At 38.5% G+C, this 17,022-nt stretch overlaps 2 protein-coding genes across 3 annotated transcripts; both read left to right on the forward strand.

Moving 5' to 3' along the window:
* The first annotated feature begins 1,947 nt into the window (after positions 1-1,947).
* chrna3 (cholinergic receptor, nicotinic, alpha 3) lies at positions 1,948-10,489 on the forward strand. The gene is made up of 6 exons (XM_067594322.1): positions 1,948-2,232; positions 2,796-2,935; positions 5,914-5,958; positions 7,417-7,526; positions 7,861-9,061; positions 9,183-10,489. Exons 1-6 carry the CDS (start codon positions 2,172-2,174, stop codon positions 9,309-9,311), a joined length of 1,686 nt encoding a protein of 561 aa, XP_067450423.1. The 5' UTR covers positions 1,948-2,171; the 3' UTR covers positions 9,312-10,489.
* Positions 10,490-10,804: 315 nt separating this feature from the next.
* LOC137185858 (uncharacterized) lies at positions 10,805-16,007 on the forward strand. Of its 2 annotated transcripts, XM_067594309.1 has the most exons (12): positions 10,805-11,520; positions 11,616-11,651; positions 11,742-12,041; positions 12,118-12,438; positions 12,596-12,685; positions 12,921-12,948; positions 13,288-13,370; positions 13,963-13,993; positions 14,171-14,241; positions 14,572-14,602; positions 14,903-14,973; positions 15,533-16,007. In XM_067594309.1, exons 1-12 carry the CDS (start codon positions 11,493-11,495, stop codon positions 15,616-15,618), a joined length of 1,176 nt encoding a protein of 391 aa, XP_067450410.1. In that variant the 5' UTR covers positions 10,805-11,492; the 3' UTR covers positions 15,619-16,007. The 2 variants fall into 2 exon arrangements, with proteins under 2 accessions (XP_067450410.1, XP_067450403.1); XM_067594302.1 differs by having other exon boundaries at positions 10,807-11,520; positions 11,616-12,041.
* Positions 16,008-17,022: the final 1,015 nt, after the last annotated feature.

Genomic DNA, 17,022 nt, shown 5'->3' on the forward strand with positions numbered 1-17,022 from the left:
ATAAATCGAGCCTCACAAAGCACGCAAACACAAGCTGAACATTCACCTCCACACACACACACCCACACACAACGTTTACTGCTCAATAAACAGTGCTGAGTGGGCTCGTTACAGATTCTGCAGACTGTTGGTTCTTTTGTGACACCTTTATTTCAATCAAGAGATAGCTATCAGCATCTATGTTAATGACCGCACTTACTTTGTTTTAATCTCTGTTTACAGTTTTCAAGATTATTCATCGCTTTTTCATCCACCTGTTAGTATCTTATCATTAGGAGAGAAAGTGCAGTGCCACAGCATATCTGTCAATAATTGATCATCTGTTTCAAATCGTACAAATCTGGAGGAGTCTTTAATCAACACTCAATGCAAGGATTCATTAATCACAAACCTTATGTCAGCAGCCACATGTCATTAGTCTCCAATCTGGAGGAGTCTTCATTCAACACTCAATGCAAGGTCCCATTAATCACAAACCTTATGTCAGCAGCCTTATGTCATTAGTCTCCAATAAGAGATGCATGGATATTTTGCTCTGAGAATTACCTTTACATTGATGCAACCAGTCCTCTTTTTAAAAATCTAGTAATTCATATGTTTTCAACAAGAATTTACTATATGAAGAATGGAAGGATATACCATAAATGTGAGGATTCTTTCAAAATCCGATATATATTTAATTCCATGTCAGATTAAACAATAAAATCATAATTAAAAACAATAACAATAACAACAACAACAACAAAACATTTTACAAATGAATAATCCTTATTAAATCCACAGGATAACCTTTGCAGCACGACTCATGTTAAATGACTCGAGCCTCAGCTGAAATCTTTTATGTGTAGGTGTACAAACAACCTAAGTTTTCATTGTAACCTGTCTGGAGGAAAGAAAACTTTTTGAAGGTCAAATCAACATTTTTTTTTAGTCTTATGCGATGTAATCCTTAATGGTCCCCATGGGGCAATTCTCTTTTCACTTGCCCCACTTGAGGGAGTTAAGAGTGAGTCAGACACCAAACCACATCCCTGGTGCTGTTATGAATTTATTTATCATTAAAGGGCTCTTCAGCATGGTGGATGTCAACTTAGATCTTCATCCAGCTGAAGGACAGAACTGTCAAACCAATGAGCCACCCTGCTAGCCAACTGAAACCAAATTGACAATGGACCCTTTTAATGGCAGACATTTTGACTTGTCAAAGCAGGAAAAGCACAGAGGTAAATAATAACATTAACGATGGCTCCATTCCATTAATTGTCCCAGTAAACCATGTCAGTGAGTGAGCATTCACAATATCAGAGCCCTGGAACTCACCTAAATGGAAAGCAGTCGTCACTAATGTTATGAATTCCACCTGTGCCTTTCCTACTTTGACAAGTCAAATGCTTTTACGTGTCTGCCTTGAAAAGGGTCAACATGGGTAAAAAGGAAGACCAGAATCAAATACAAAGCTGTATCCCAATTAGAGGTGGGATTACCAGCAGTGACATATTTTTGAAAAGGCAAAACAAGAAACAAGAAGATATTCCGACAGAATCAATAAAGAATTGGTTACTAAAGAAATATTCTGTTATGTTCCCGAACTACCACTGAGGGCCACCCAAACCCCAACACAGTGACACACAATAACTACTGATCTTATTTGATTTAGGCTATTATTGAGAAAATGTCTTCTTGCAGGAGACTCAAATTTGGGCTGGAGTCTGACCCCCCTCAATTCCCCCACTTGAGGAAAAAAAAAGGAGGAAGAGAAAAAAAACAGTTTCAAAAACATATACTTTTTAGCCAATTGTGTAACCATACTTGTTTCTATAGCAGGTAGTCCAATCCCAGACTTAAAGAGAAAACTCTGGTGACAATGTAGACCCTAAAGGAACTATCCAAAAAAGAGCCCCCCCCCCGCCCCCCCCCCCCCCCGCCCCCCCCCCTTTTTTTTTTTTTTCAGATTAGGTCGCTATAGGTTGCACATTTTTTGCAGTGCAGTGAGCATCCTTCCAGTGACTGGCTGTGTGTTTCAGTGTGGCTCTGCCTCCCTCTCTCTGCTCTCTGGGCTCTTGGCAGCTGCAGACGTGCTTTCACTCTTCCCACTTTCTCCTCCTGTCTGCTGCGCGGAGCGCTGCTGCCTCTGACCCTGGATTAATATTCCGATTGCCAGGTGAAACAGGATGAAAGCCAATTTTTGCTCTCTTTTGCACACCTGTTCCTTCCTTCTGTTTCTTCTGCAGGGTGAGTAACAGGGTACTTCTTTTCTTTAGGACATCTTGTTAATTGTTGCTTTACATAAATGTGTTAAATAATATTACCACAATTAAGGAGAAAAATGAACATTTTATTGTAGCATAACCTGTACAAAACTAAAAAATAGAAAGAACATTATTTAAAAATAATCCCTTGCATGAATAAAATACGTTCATGACAAATCCTTTATATAATGCAAACACTGTGGGAAATCAAAAGGATGACTTAACATGGCTATGTTTCAAGTGAAGGGATGAATGTAGGCTATTTGTATTGCTGCTCGTATTCCCTTCAGGGGAAATTTCAAAATAAATTAAAACAAAACTGCACGAACTTGAAAGTAACACAAAAAAAACAAAACAAACAAACAAAAAACAAAAAATGAGTTAATAATTCTAGTCACTGTTTTACTGAAATAAGAGAAATCATTGCTCCCCTGGATTGGTGAGAGCTAACAAACGTGATCAGCTGGCAGTTATCCATCCTGAAAACAAGCTGTTATTAACCATGTGCAGTGACAGATCCATGTCTGACCCTCTGCTCTGATGCAGGAGGCACATGTTCAGATGCAGAGCACAAGCTCTTCTCTGTGATATTCTCCAACTACAACCAGTACATACGGCCGGTGGAAAATGTGTCAGACCCAGTCATTGTACAGTTCGAGGTGTCCATGTCACAGCTGGTCAAAGTGGTAAGTATAGCCTGCAAAGGTTTTTTCGCAGTTTCTGAGACAAGTGCTTGTATCTATCTAAAGGTACCTGTAATTTATGGGGCAGCTACTTCCCCACATGTCAACATGTATCACTCTCCAATGAGCGGTCATGACCTGAGAGAAAAAGCAAGAAGCAACATAAAAAAATAGGTTGTGTGTCAATTTGTGGACTTTGGACAACAAAGTTTTGAGAGGGGGAGGATTGTGGCACCATCTGAGACACCTGGGATATTCTCTGCCAGTGCACAGTTGCCCCGGGTTTATAACCCTGACAAGGGAACTAGGTGAAAAGAGGGTCAGCGTGGCTGTTTGTCTGGCCAGGACAAGATAGGAAATGTCAGCTGTCTGAGTACCTCTCAGTTTAAGTAGCCTCTATCACTCAATCGCTGCCACTTCAGATGAGCACCCCTGGAATTAATGGCAGGTTTTGCTGGAGCTTGTTGTGTGCAGACTGGCTGGGCAGACACACGGCTCCATCGCTTGACTCAGACAGGTCTAGAGTGGATAGCAATAATTAAACAAAAATGGGCTTATTGGAGGGCTTGGGTCATTGTGCCACATTTGAATATACTGCAATGTATCTCATCAGTCCCTAAAGACATTTTATCAATATCAGATGTTTATTTTACAGCTTTAGGTCAATCAAATTGATTTACATTATAGTATGTCACTGCTGTAGAAGCAAGGCTACAAGATTTGTTATAGTTTGAATGGATAATGTGTTGTCTGACACCTCGCAGCCCACCTCAATCAATTTTCCTTTGTCTGTGATAAGAAACTTTAATATTTTTTCCTCATAAGAGCTAGATAAGTACTGAAGAGCTGTCTGAGTCGAGAGATGACAAAGAGATAAGGACTATTTTGTTATCTTATCCTTAATACAACTGGTCTATCAGGCTGCTGAGCTCCCAGTGCTGATGAATGGCTATAATTCCCTGCCCACACCTGGTGCTCCTCACGCGGTGTTGCTCGGCCTATAGCAATTACAGCAGGGCTATATGAGCTCATTTAGATCATCAATAGCTCATTGGCCGAGCTGGCTCAGCCATCAAGTCACAATCAGGGATTGTACCACAGGCAGTTTGTGCTGATTGAAGGTGTCAGAACATGTGGCAGTGTGGTACAGCACGAAGAGAAACTGTTCTTTAAAGGAATAGTTTGACATTTTTGGAAATATGCTTATTCACTTTCATGTCGAAAGTTAGATTAAAAGATTAATACCACTCATGTCTGTATGGTAAATATGAAACTCCTGCCAGAGGCCAGTTAGCTTAGCTTAAAATAAAAGTTGTTCTGTCCAAAGGTAATTAAATCTGCCCACTAAAATCTCCAAAGCTCACTAATTAACACATTATATATACAACACATCATGATTTTATGGAGGTTTATGTGCTGGATTATTTCTTGGCCAATAAATAACAGGCTAGCTGTCTCCCAAGGTCTTAGTGCTAAACTAAGCTAGATGCTGGCTGTAGCTTCATATTTACTTTGCAAGCATGAGAGTGAATAACCATATTTTTTTCAAAATGCCAATTTATTCCTTTAAGCCTTAGATTTAATCATCACATCAGTAGTCAGCCATGTTTGTATGTCTGTTCAGAGGATTCTGTTATTGTGAAATGGTACTTAATTAATAATTCTAAAAATCAAATGTCCGTGCTTCAATTGCACTTTTGAAAAAAAGAGACGGAATTATAAATGAATCTCCATCTGATCTGAACCAGAACATGCTCCCTTTCTGTCTCTGCACTCTGGCTGATTTGGTGATAATGAATGTTTGCCTTATCAAATCTCTCAAAGTACTATGAAATTACCAATCTCTTACAGATAATCCAGCACAGATCACCCTCTGGCCTTCTGTCCAACTGTGCTTACCAGCCATGCAGAACCATATAAACACGGATGTAGCAAGGTGTGACATCACCCATTGCTTTGCATTGGAGCCAGTTTGAAGCCCAGAGTTGCTGCTTATGGTCAGCGCCATTTCCACTTGGAGCCAGGACCTTCCAAATAAGGAGTGCTACCGCGCTACCTCAGACTGAAGCTAACACTAGCTTACCGGGAACACCTAGCAATATAGGCCTGTGCTAACATTAGCTAACTAAAACAGCAGGTATTGTTATCAAATAACATTCAATTAATTGAAATATTGTGACAATAGTCCGACCCAGTGTGAGCCCTGGAGCCGGGAAGCACACTGTCAATCAGTGCCCACATGGCAGAAATCAAAGCTACTATTCGTCTTTATATCTTATTAACGGTGCAATAATTTCCAAAATTACCACCAGCACACTTATAACAGGGGCCTGTAGAGATTGAAATCATAATGACTCTGAAAAAATGTATTGGCTTGAGTCTATTGGAGCAAGGGACTTTATCGACCCAGCATCTAGCGACCATCGGTGGTTACTAGATGCTGGCCCACTTAAGGGACCTCTGCATTGGCTTCAATTTCAAGCCGTGGTTGTTGCCGCTTGTGTAGAACCTGAGAGCTCTCCTGGATATTAAACGGTCATATGAACGGTTCATGTTATGCACTGGGTCATGAGATTGGTTCATTCACGGTCTAAGTCACGCGCAAACCTGACCCTCACAGTTTTTTTCTCCCCTGCATTCCCTCCTCTCCCTGCTCCAGCTTTCTCACTCAGTTGTTAGAATAAAAGTTAAGGCTGTGCTGCGACCTCCTGTCAAAGCGCCATCCCCTCCTGGCTCCAGCTGTCATGTGTGTTATGCTTCAGGCATGGAGGACTCAGGTGTGCCTCTCTGAATCCTCTTGTCCAGGATACGCAGAGGTCTGACCCTGCAGAGAGCACACAAACAATCCTCAGCGGTGAACTGGATGATCACCTGTGACAGTGTTCTTACTGTTTTAACGTTAAAAAAAAAAAATGTTGAATGATTTGTTTTTTCTTTTCTTAAAATGTCTTCATTAAGGATAAATTCTGCTCTGTTGTCAGGATGAAGTCAATCAGATCATGGAGACAAATCTGTGGCTGAGACATGTAAGTTTATGGTGCGTGACTGTGCAAATGGACCTTGAGCAAGGACATCAAGTATGGATCTAGCCTTCTGTCATACATGACTCTTTGGGGTTAGACTGACAGGTTGAATTATTCATGGGGGGAAGCTTTTTAAGCACATTGATCCTTGTAGTCTTGTTTCTTGAAAAAATCCTATAAACCAAATGCACTTTGATTTCATGGCCAATTTAAATGAAAATCAATTTTTTTTTTATTTTAATTGAAAACATCTGGCAGTGGTCTGAAACTGATCATACTTGCCAATGTCCTTCATATTCCTATCGAAACAGAAACCTCTAATCTTTTGCAGTACACTAAACCTGGATAAAGAAACCTGATTCATATTTCAGAATCACTTAGAAAAGTCAAAAATAAAGTGTCTATACTTTTTGTATGGATTGATGGTTTTGTCATTTAGTTGGTCCCACGTGGTTCCTCTGCTGCCATGATGCGTAGTGCATTGAACCATTTTTGAATCAAATGAGGGAGGGCAGGTCTCCAGGTCCCATATTACAAGTGCTAGAGCCATGTTCATGCCAAAGGGCTGACTTGTAATTGCTCTTCGATGCTGAGAACTGAAGCACTGTTTTAATGTCATCTTTTTATAGAGTCTCTTTAAGCATTGTACAAACAACAAGGAGAGCCCCCCTGGCCACCCAAATCTTACAATACACTCTAAGTACATGAAGATACTGTTTCTTAATTAAATGAAATTTTTAAAGCTCTTTGAGGTTGCTTTACTATTGTTGCTTTATGAGTCTCATGAGGATCACTGGCTGTCCTGAGGCAAAAAATGTGACAAAAAGATCCTTCTTGCTTTTATATCTGTTTTGTTGCTTTATAAAACTGTTTGCAATAAACTTCTTTTGTTTAAACCACTTGGCTTGAAAGAATTAATCTGCCATAATAATGCCCACAGAGGTATATTGATGGAACTTGCTACTGGCTCACTTTTTCTTGTCATGAGAAAACATACTGCAGGTAGTTTTTTATGCTTTTGACTGCTGCCTAGATCGTATTTTGTATTACATTTTATCTTGTAGGTATTTACATTTGATTAGGGTGATTTTATGAATGAATAAATAATACCTTAACCACTGAGCTGTCAAATTCTGGTTAAAGATTTAGATTAACCAACTTGATTTGTGACCCGCTTTCAGTTTAAATTTCGATCAAAACGAGAGCACAGATTCAACACCAATTTTACATTATATGCACAAGAGAGGCATCCATCCAATGCAGGTGGATGATACAGTAAGTCTCAAACTGACTGTAAAATTGCCTTAAATAGAAAGCCCTACTTAAAAGAAACCTGACCTAAGTTGTATTAAGAAATATTTTTATTTTGTTTTCATTATCTTTAGATATGTCCAAAATGCTGAAGAAGTGCAGGCTTTCTGTGTTTTTAATGTAAATGAATCATTCTGTTTTGTTTTTCAGATCTGGAATGACTACAAACTCAGATGGAATCCAAAAGATTTTGGAGGCGTTGAGTTCATTCGAGTACCGTCCAACAGGATATGGAAGCCAGACATTGTGCTGTACAACAAGTGAGCGTAACAACAAATTAAAAACCTGGCTAAACCACTTCATTGATTGTTGCATTTATGATAAAAGATCGCTGCACAATGACAAGCCATATCGGTCTCTACTGGTCTGCTCATTTTGCACGGGTCATTTGATTTGTTTTGCATATTCTTCAGGGAGTCTATGTAGAAACATCAAAGGGTATAATTTGCTGAGAAGCCAAAAGACATCGCCATGACACAACAGTCGATTGTATATATCCCCCAATTTAATCTTCAGTGACTCATCTGTCCTTCTCACCAACCTGCACCCTGTCTGTCTTTCATTATCTCATTCTTTCTGTTTCTCCCTCTACAGTGCAGTTGGAGATTTCCAGGTCGATGACAAGACAAAGGCCCTGCTTCGTTACAATGGTGACGTTACCTGGATCCCTCCTGCCATATTCAAGAGCTCCTGCAAGATTGACGTCACCTACTTCCCCTTCGACTACCAAAACTGCACCATGAAGTTCGGCTCCTGGACTTATGACAAGGCCAAGATTGATCTGGTGCTGATTGGCTCAACCATCAATCTCAAGGACTTCTGGGAGAGTGGCGAGTGGATGATCATTGATGCCCCTGGTTACAAGCACGACATCAAATACAACTGCTGTGAGGAGATATACACGGATATCACTTACTCTTTGTACATCCGCCGTCTGCCTCTTTTCTACACCATCAACATGATCATCCCTTGCCTCCTCATCTCCTTCCTTACTGTGCTCGTCTTCTACCTGCCATCTGATTGCGGGGAGAAAGTCACTCTGTGTATCTCTGTCCTGCTGTCTTTAACTGTCTTCCTCCTTGTCATAACAGAGACCATCCCATCCACCTCGCTAGTCATCCCCCTTATTGGGGAGTACCTCCTCTTCACCATGATCTTTGTCACCCTCTCCATCGTCATCACTGTTTTTGTGTTGAACGTCCACTACCGCACACCAAAGACACACACGATGCCCTGCTGGGTGCGGAGTGTGTTCCTGGGGCTGCTCCCCAGGGTGATGTTCATGACCAGACCAGATCGGGACCCCGAGAAGGTGACAGTGGCTGACACTGTTCAGATGATGCATTCGAGGTCCTGTGCCATTCATTCATCAGGTTCTCTGCAAAAGCAGCACAAACCTCAGGCCTTGGCTTCCAGCATGGTGTCCAGCCTTACGAACCGTCAGCGGCTTTTCAACAACACAGAGCTCTCCAATCTCAATAACTTAAGTGAAGAGTCAGCCAAAGGCACGGGCTCTGGGTTCCTGTGCCGCGAGGGTCGTTGCAACTGCTGCTGGCACCAGAGATCCAGCAAACTGCCTGCAGACTCTGGGGGAGGCAGTGGAGGACTGGGCAGCCTCGGGGCCTTGACTGGAGGCAATGCTGTTGGGGTTGGAGGGGAAAGTCAGTGCTCCAGCTCTGAGTCTCTGGATGTAGGAATAATGTCTCTGTTGCCACTCTCTCCTGAGGTCAGGGAGGCTATCGAGAGTGTCAAATACATTGCAGAGAACATGAGACTACAGAATGAAGCAAAGGAGGTGAGTGCTCACAATTGTAAAAGCATTTTATTAAGGGCATGGGGAAAGTACAACTTTTAAACCTGTGACAAAACGTCTTTGCCATGGCATTAAAAATGTTTTCACTTTGATCCTCTCACAGGTTCAGGATGACTGGAAGTATGTTGCCATGGTTATCGACAGGATCTTCCTCTGGGTATTTGTCCTCGTGTGTATCCTGGGAACAGCTGGCCTCTTCCTCCAGCCTCTATTACTTGGGGAGGACATATGAATCAGTTTGACAAAACTAATATTCCAGACTGTTGATCAGCACAACATTCGTTACAAATTCTCACCATGGCTCAGAGAGAGAAAATATCGAGTGAATCCAAAGTCAAGAAGGAAAGATGATGAAGATGAAGATGGTGTCTGGCAAATGTTGATTCAAAGGGTTCAGTGTTGTTGTTTTTTCAGAGATAGATATTTTGTTTGTTTGTTTGTTTGCCAGAATTTAAGGATTCTACAGTGCTGAGATCATGGCTAATAAACAATGGCAAAGACAGTTGTCATTAGTTATTTCACTGTGTAAGAAATAGTTTAGCAGTATGGCAACACCCAGATAATTAGATCAGATAGGGTGCTGGTGCCCAAAACAGAAAAGACACCAGGTAATATCTGCAAAATCAAAAATTGTTTTTATGAGTAAATAATTGGTACAGTGACACATTTTTTATGAAAGTTCAAATTCATGAAATTAATCCTTTTCACAAAAGTATATACATACATTCACATACCATTGGAAAGATAAGTATTTGGGTATTTCGTCTTTAGAATAGTAAGTACTACTGAGTGCCATGTCCAAAGTAAAAAAATGTGTTTAAGGAGACAAATTGTTTGGCATGGATTTCCATGTATTAGAACCATAAAAAGATGTCGAAAATGACAATGTTCAAAGAGTGACATCATGTGGTAAAGCTATGCTACTACAAATGATAAAATGGCTCTCTGATAGTTTTATAGGGACATGTTTACCATTTTGTCCTAATCTCAGTTGTAACATATTGCAGTTGTAAAATTATATAAAAAAGTACACATATGACTTCATTTAAATGGCTCAAATGCATAAAGAGAGCTGTTGTTTGATTTTGACACCATTACCTGCTGAGCAATACTGAGACTTTGTCAATTTATTTGACCATGTGGAGGACATTTGCATTTTCCCGAAAGTATGTGATGTGCAAAGAGAAACTGTAAATACTAATTTAAGACCAGTTTTACTCACCTATTTGTGTAAATAAATCTTCAAAACATGTGTGCAAAGGTATAAGATGGAGCTCATTATATGTGAGATGGTGGTTTCTGTGAACTATGCCTGTATTTCTGCAACTGGAAACAGAAGCTCTGGGATGTAGATGTAATTTCAAGGAGGCCACCAAGGCTCTGTTTATTACTCTGTTTCACATCCTCTGTGCCCCCATGGAGCTAACTCAGCTTATTGGATCACAATCAATACAGAAAGTAAGTGATGAAGGACCTTATTGGCTTCCTCTCTTTTCTTCATCTAACCATTCTTCCTGGCCAAAATATACCTTTCTAAATGGTCAGATTCTAACATGTACTCGTGAATGAATATATAGTGCCATTGATTGCCTTTTGTTTTTTTGCTCCAGTTATGATGAATCATCAGCTGCTGACATGCATAAAGTGAGACAGTACAGTATACAGTATACAGTATACAGTATACAATATGTGACTGTGGGTATCTGTGCTGAAAGGCTTTTAAGCATTCAAGGGACTGATTGCCAGTATGTCACTGACTCTTATTATAGAACTAAAAATCAGAGCAGATGGCGAGCTATGTGATTACAAGGAAATCCAGTCCATATTAATTGAATGCTGGCAGGGAAGCACGGACAGATACTGTATTGCCTCACTGTCACATCTGATAAGAAACCCCTGGCTAATGAATTTAATTAAAGCTCACTCAGAACTCATGTGGCTGACCTGCAGGAGATCTCCCAAACAGATTCTGTATGATGAACATACAAAATGAATGAGCTTCTAAAGGTATCAGTCAGTATTTTTATTTTTTTTTTTTTTGGTGTGTCCTTTTTAGAAGCTATGTGCTGCAAAAACTGACTATAAATAGTAAAATAAAATGAGATAAGATGTTAATGGACACTAATATTAAATATTACTAAAAAGTAATAGCACTCACTTGCCAACAATTGCTCAGTGAAAGCATGCATGAACTTTTTTTGTTCTGTGTTTTTTTAACTGATGATGTTTAATTTGGGAACAAAAGTGTTCAGCTGTCACAAGCCACACCATCACACACAGGATGTGGTTTATTACAGTTTCTCTTATGGTTTTACTCTTTCAGCTTTCTGTAGATGTAAAAACCTGATAGGTGCCTTTACAGGGCTTCACAAGGTATACGTGGAGACACTGTATGGGTGTCACATAGCTTATAATGATGAATATAATCACCATTCTTCTGTGTGAGTAACATCTTTATTTAACTGTTTGCATTTACAACTAATTGAACCTTTGCATGTGAGTTAAAGAACATGTGATTTTTTTTTCCTTCTTCAAGGTGCTCTAGCAAATCAAGTCATGACTCATACTAACGGTGAGCTTTCATTCCTCAATATGATGATATGTTTTGAATTGTATTATTTATCAATACAGTTTCTGCCTCTCCAACATATTCATTTTGCAGATATTTATCCTGCAAGGATCCTGGCCCAACAGAAAACTTTAAGTGAGAACAGTGACCTTTATTTAACCTGCAGCACATTTGGATCCAAGAAACACACAAATGTTTTTATTTATTTATGTAAGGATGACCATGGAATTCAGATAATGAGCCAGAGGGAAGAACAAAACGATTCAACCTTCACTATAAGAAAAGTTGGTACTAATTATAGTGGAAATTACAGCTGTGTTTACTCCAAAAACAATTACCTACTTTCTGAAGTAGTCACGAGAGGAAGCAACATCGTCCAGATTCTTGTTATAGGTAAGAAGTTTTATTCCTATGAAAACATTATGTCAGTGTCATTTCTTTCTACTTATTTTCTCCCTTTGCCATGCAGCCAATCTTCTCCCTGCAGATATTTCAGTGTCTGGGCCATCCACTGTCAGTGAGGGAGACAATGTTGAATTCAGATGCACTGTTTCTGACGCCCTGAAAACACTCAATGAATGTCAACTCATCCACTCTTACCTGAAGAAGAATGAGACCGTCCTCCAAGTGCAAGCATTTAATGTCACACGGATGGAGGCAACTTTCACCATCGGAGCTGCCGTCATGAGGGATTCGGGGCATTACAGCTGTTTGGTGCTGCCATCTAAGTGTATCCAAGAGCATGAGAAAATACTCCATGGAAATAATGCAGTATTCCTACAAGTCAGTGGTAAGGACAGCATCTGGAAAAAAAAATTTATCTTAGGTTTTTCTGTTTGGGTCAGATCTCCAATTCAGTCCCCTAAATTCAGTGATTAATTTTCTTTTCAAATAGTAATGTCAATTTATATATTTTAGAAATACAATAATGTTCCTCTGCTTTGCAGAGAGTTTGGTCCTCAAAGTGATTTTCCCATGTGGAGTGATAATCCAGATGTTATTACTGGCTCCGTGTCTCTGGTGGGTCAACAAACAAGGTCAGTAGATTGGAGGTGAATCAAAAAGCAAATAATTCAATTTCAGAGTTCATATTTTGTAGTAAAAGTCCATCTTGGTTCCCCTTTTCAAATATTATTGACTGACAACAAAGTTCTTAGTATTTAAATTGTTTTGTATGATATTGGCTTCTCACACCAACCACATTATGAAGCAGAACACACAGTATTCATGGATCATTTGACGTTAAAATTATTGGGATTTTTTCTATTTCAGCATGCCACTCAGCTTTGTGCAATCCATGGTGAGTTGTGATACATTCTGGTTGATGCTGTCACCTCAGAAACTGAAGTTTATTATATATCCTGATATCCTCAGTGTTCGGTGGTTAATTTAGATTTTTACCTTATATGTTCCTGTGACCGACCAGCACTTGACTGAAAATACTGGCTGTGCATGGGCAGTTCTGTCCTTTGATATTATATATCCTGTCCTGGCTGCTAAATCTGCACAATGTTTGTAGTTAACTGCCGTTAATTAGATACCAAAGTGAATCTGCAGCTGGCATCAATGTCAAACACTGACTGTCAAACAAAAGATGATTAAAGGGCTTGCATATTCCTTGAATTACATTTGCTTACAGTGAAGACAGTCAGCAGGCCAATAAGAATGTGTTCGAGGAACAGGAGGAGCAGACAGAGGGACGTGATCTGGACGGAGAAGACGGTATGTTGAAAATTAAATTAAAGACATAATCATCTACACTGACTGAAAACATAATAGTAATAGTTTTGTAACAGCTTTTTCCAAGCATCTCCTCTTATTCATCCTGACTTCATCATTAAAATTAATCAAAACATCAAATGTATAAATAATTGTACCTTGACTAATGCAGTCTATCAGATTCATGGAATTTATGCACTAGCAGCAGCTTGTGATATTTTATTAATTGTTTTCATCTTTATGTGTCTTATGGTCATCAGCAAAGCACCATGTAGAGGAGTAAACCCATTAGTTTGCTGATACATTGTCTCATTTACACATCCCATCAAAGTCACTCAGGTCTGCTGAGTGACTTTAGCTTAATTAGCTTAAAACTAATTTTTATTCCTTGGCTTTTAACTCGGTGTGTTAAAACCAAGAAATGTCTGTTAAACCAGTCTTTGCGTCTTTATTGTGTTGTTCATGGCCTTTGTTATCATGATTGTACAGCACTTTGCTCAACTGCTGTTGTTTTTAAATGTGCTTTATAAATAAATTTGATTGATTTGATTTGATTTATACATTTTACAATATAAGTATTTTTTTCAATTATCAGAAGAATCTTTCAGCACAGATGATGAAGAGGGGTAAGAACATAAATTATTTACAATCCAAATTATTGTTTTTAAGCATGTCGATCATACAGGTGATGATAATAATAATAATAATAATATTATTATTATTATTATTATTATTATTATTATTATTATTATTATTATTATTATTATTATTATTATTATTCCTTAATAACATTTTCTCATCAGGTCTCAAAATGGTCTGGCTGTAGCGGACTCAATTTACTATGGCAACTTTGAGGCAGTGTATGATGTTGCAGGTAACTGATGACCTCAATGACATGTTGTAACATGAGTTTAGCAACTTTGTGCTATTACAGAAGTATTTTTATTGCTTTTTGAGGCTCATATAGATGACCTTCATTTCTAACATTCAGATTAGAATGATGATGCGTTCAATGACATTAATCATATGTGTGCCAACTGAGAAACTAAAGGTACTGTTACATGTGGAGTTATAATTAGAATGCAAGAGTAGTGGGTATTAAAACATGTTGTATTGTTGTGTGTTTTCTTAATGTTTTCTTTATTTACTGATAAATTGTCTCATTTATACATTTTACAATATATGTATTTTTTTCAATCATCAGATGAATCTTCCAGCACGGACAACAAAGAGGGGTAAGAATATTAATTATTTACAATCCAAATTATTGTTTTTAAGGACATCTATCATACAGCTGTAATATTTTAAACAATGTGAGAAATAATGTAGAAGGTGGATAATTTACCTGACTTTTGATGTTGAAAGACAATTGTGCAAGGAGACTTTAGACATACACATACACTAATAAATATACAAACACTTTTTATGATTATGATTATTATGATTATTATGATTATTATGATTATTATGATTATTATGATGGTGATGATGATGATGATGATTATTATTATTCCTTGACAACATTTTCTCATCAGGTCTAAAAATGGTCTGGCTGTAGAGGACTCAACTTTCTATGGCAACTTTGAGGCAGTGTATGATGTTGCAGGTAACTGATGACCTCAATGACATGTTGTAACATGAGTTTAGCAACTTTGTGCTATTACAGAAGTATTTTTATTGCTTTTTGAGGCTCATATAGATGACCTTCATTTCTAACATTCAGATAAGAATGATGATGCATTCAATGACATTGATCATATGTGTGCCAACTGAGAAACTAAAGGTACTATAACTTTTAGAGTTATAATTAGAATGCAAGACAAGTGGGTATTCAAGGCAGGACAAAAGAAACACTGCTCAATAACAAAGCAATATGGAAAGAAAATGTGAATAGTAAATTAAAAAAACATATTTAACTTATCAGCTTAGAAGCCGTTACACAGTATAACTGTGTCTTGCCACTTCACATTGAGGAGTTTTTTTTTCTGTTGGTGAGGAGGGTGCATCTTACAGGAAAACCACATCTTCACTTCTAACTCAGCTAGTTCTGTATGTAAAGAGGTAAACAGATAAAAAGAGTCAAGCAGACAAGAATAATTGTACGCCTGCCTAAAATTAAAGAATGTTGTGGGCCTGCTATTAAACTATGAACTTTCCGACCACAGATGATGAACCTTCAAGACCCAGAGTGGCACCTTTGTACACCACGTCCTTCAAAGCAAAAAGACTCAAGATCTCACCTGTCTGCTAAACGCACAGAATAATGCGAACACCTGCCCATGTTGGACCCCTGTTTAGTACAGTTCATGTCTATTTCATAGTTAGGCAATGTTTATGTTTAGAATGAATGTATATAATCTTGAGGTTTTGTGGAAGTGTGGTGGCCAAGTTCCTCTTGAACCTGCTGTTGTCTCTCCATTATTTAGGAGGCATTTTACTGGTCAAATCAGTTACGATCAAGGCATCAGAATATTTAATGAAAAGAGTGGGTGTCAGTGCTTTAGAAAAAATATTCTACTTATTAAAGTGTTGAAGTTTTGATTGTGTTCAATGAAGAGATCTTATTTGGTATTAAACAGTGCAGCGACTCCTCCTTTCACATCTAATCAGACACATTTGATCTCTGTTGTTGTCGTATGATGTAAAGCATGTGCTAACAGAAATAAAACCTTATTGCAAGGCATCTAAAGTGTTTTTACAGTAATAACAACCTTTCTGTTGTAGCAAAACTTTCTTCAAATAGTGAATTTACTGTGGATGAAGCAGATCTCATTTTTCTTCTCATGTTGACATGTTTCACTTTGGTCATGAGGGAAATATTTTAATAAAGGAGATGGGACAGAGATGATTATAATAGAATTTGAGGCAATCGTTATGCAAATAGTGTGCTGCAGGGCAACAGCTTCCCTCTCCTTTGTGAAAGTGTGTGTAGGCTAGACAGAAGCACATATGCATATTTAACTATATTTTCATTTTAAAGATGTATCAAATATGTGAATGTTTTATATTAACATTGTAATTGTATCATTAACAACCCATATATCTGTTTTTTTAATTATTAGATAACATGAGATTGCCATCCTTGCTTTGTAGTTGTCTTATGAGTCCAATCAAAAGAGTTCAATGACCTTATGTGAAAAGAAAATCACTCCATCAGTAGCACTGACTGTAATGATTTGCCATGTTTTCGGCTGATGAGATACCAATCAAGAACGGCATCCAAGGTATTTGTCACTGCTCCTTTCCTCCTCTCTCTCATTACTGTTGCTCTCCCGTGGGAAATACAGCAGAGGAGCCGAGGAAAAGGCTAGAGGTTACTACTTAGTCATCAAAAATGGGGGATAGCAGTGTACTGCTGTCTGCTGCTGTGTGTTTTTTGATACTACCACTGATGGAAGCCAACTCTGCACATAGCTGTTCTATTCACAGGAGCTGGCAATTTATCTCATATGTTTCATCCAATTTTTTCCCTGTGACTATCTAGTCTGAACATGATAACGCTGAAGTCACCTTGAAGGAAAAACTATCCCCACAATTCTTGATTCTCAGCTTGAAAATGTAAGGGAAATTTTATACAATGAGTGACTGCAGCCTGTGTTGAAAGCAAACTTTTGATCATGTAGTACATAAATCTCTCAGTCAGTGAACCTTTCTT

The sequence above is a fragment of the Thunnus thynnus genome, chromosome 1 (assembly GCF_963924715.1).
Source record: "Thunnus thynnus chromosome 1, fThuThy2.1, whole genome shotgun sequence".
NCBI classification, from domain to species: domain Eukaryota; kingdom Metazoa; phylum Chordata; class Actinopteri; order Scombriformes; family Scombridae; genus Thunnus; species Thunnus thynnus.

What these genes read in the sequence shown, in the direction of transcription:
- chrna3 (XM_067594322.1), top strand. Translation starts at nt 2,172, where the DNA reads ATGAAAGCCAATTTTTGCTCTCTTTTGCACACCTGTTCCTTCCTTCTG. An exon ending in TGTCACAGCTGGTCAAAGTG is followed by an intron (nt 2,936 to 5,913) that starts GTAAGTATAGCC and finishes CTCTGTTGTCAG; the next exon opens with GATGAAGTCAATCAGATCAT. An exon ending in CAAATCTGTGGCTGAGACAT is followed by an intron (nt 5,959 to 7,416) that starts GTAAGTTTATGG and finishes TTTGTTTTTCAG; the next exon opens with ATCTGGAATGACTACAAACT.
- LOC137185858 (XM_067594302.1), top strand. Translation starts at nt 11,493, where the DNA reads ATGATGAATATAATCACCATTCTTCTGT. An exon ending in TCAGCTTTGTGCAATCCATG is followed by an intron (nt 12,949 to 13,287) that starts GTGAGTTGTGAT and finishes ATTTGCTTACAG; the next exon opens with TGAAGACAGTCAGCAGGCCA. An exon ending in AGCACAGATGATGAAGAGGG is followed by an intron (nt 13,994 to 14,170) that starts GTAAGAACATAA and finishes TTTTCTCATCAG; the next exon opens with GTCTCAAAATGGTCTGGCTG.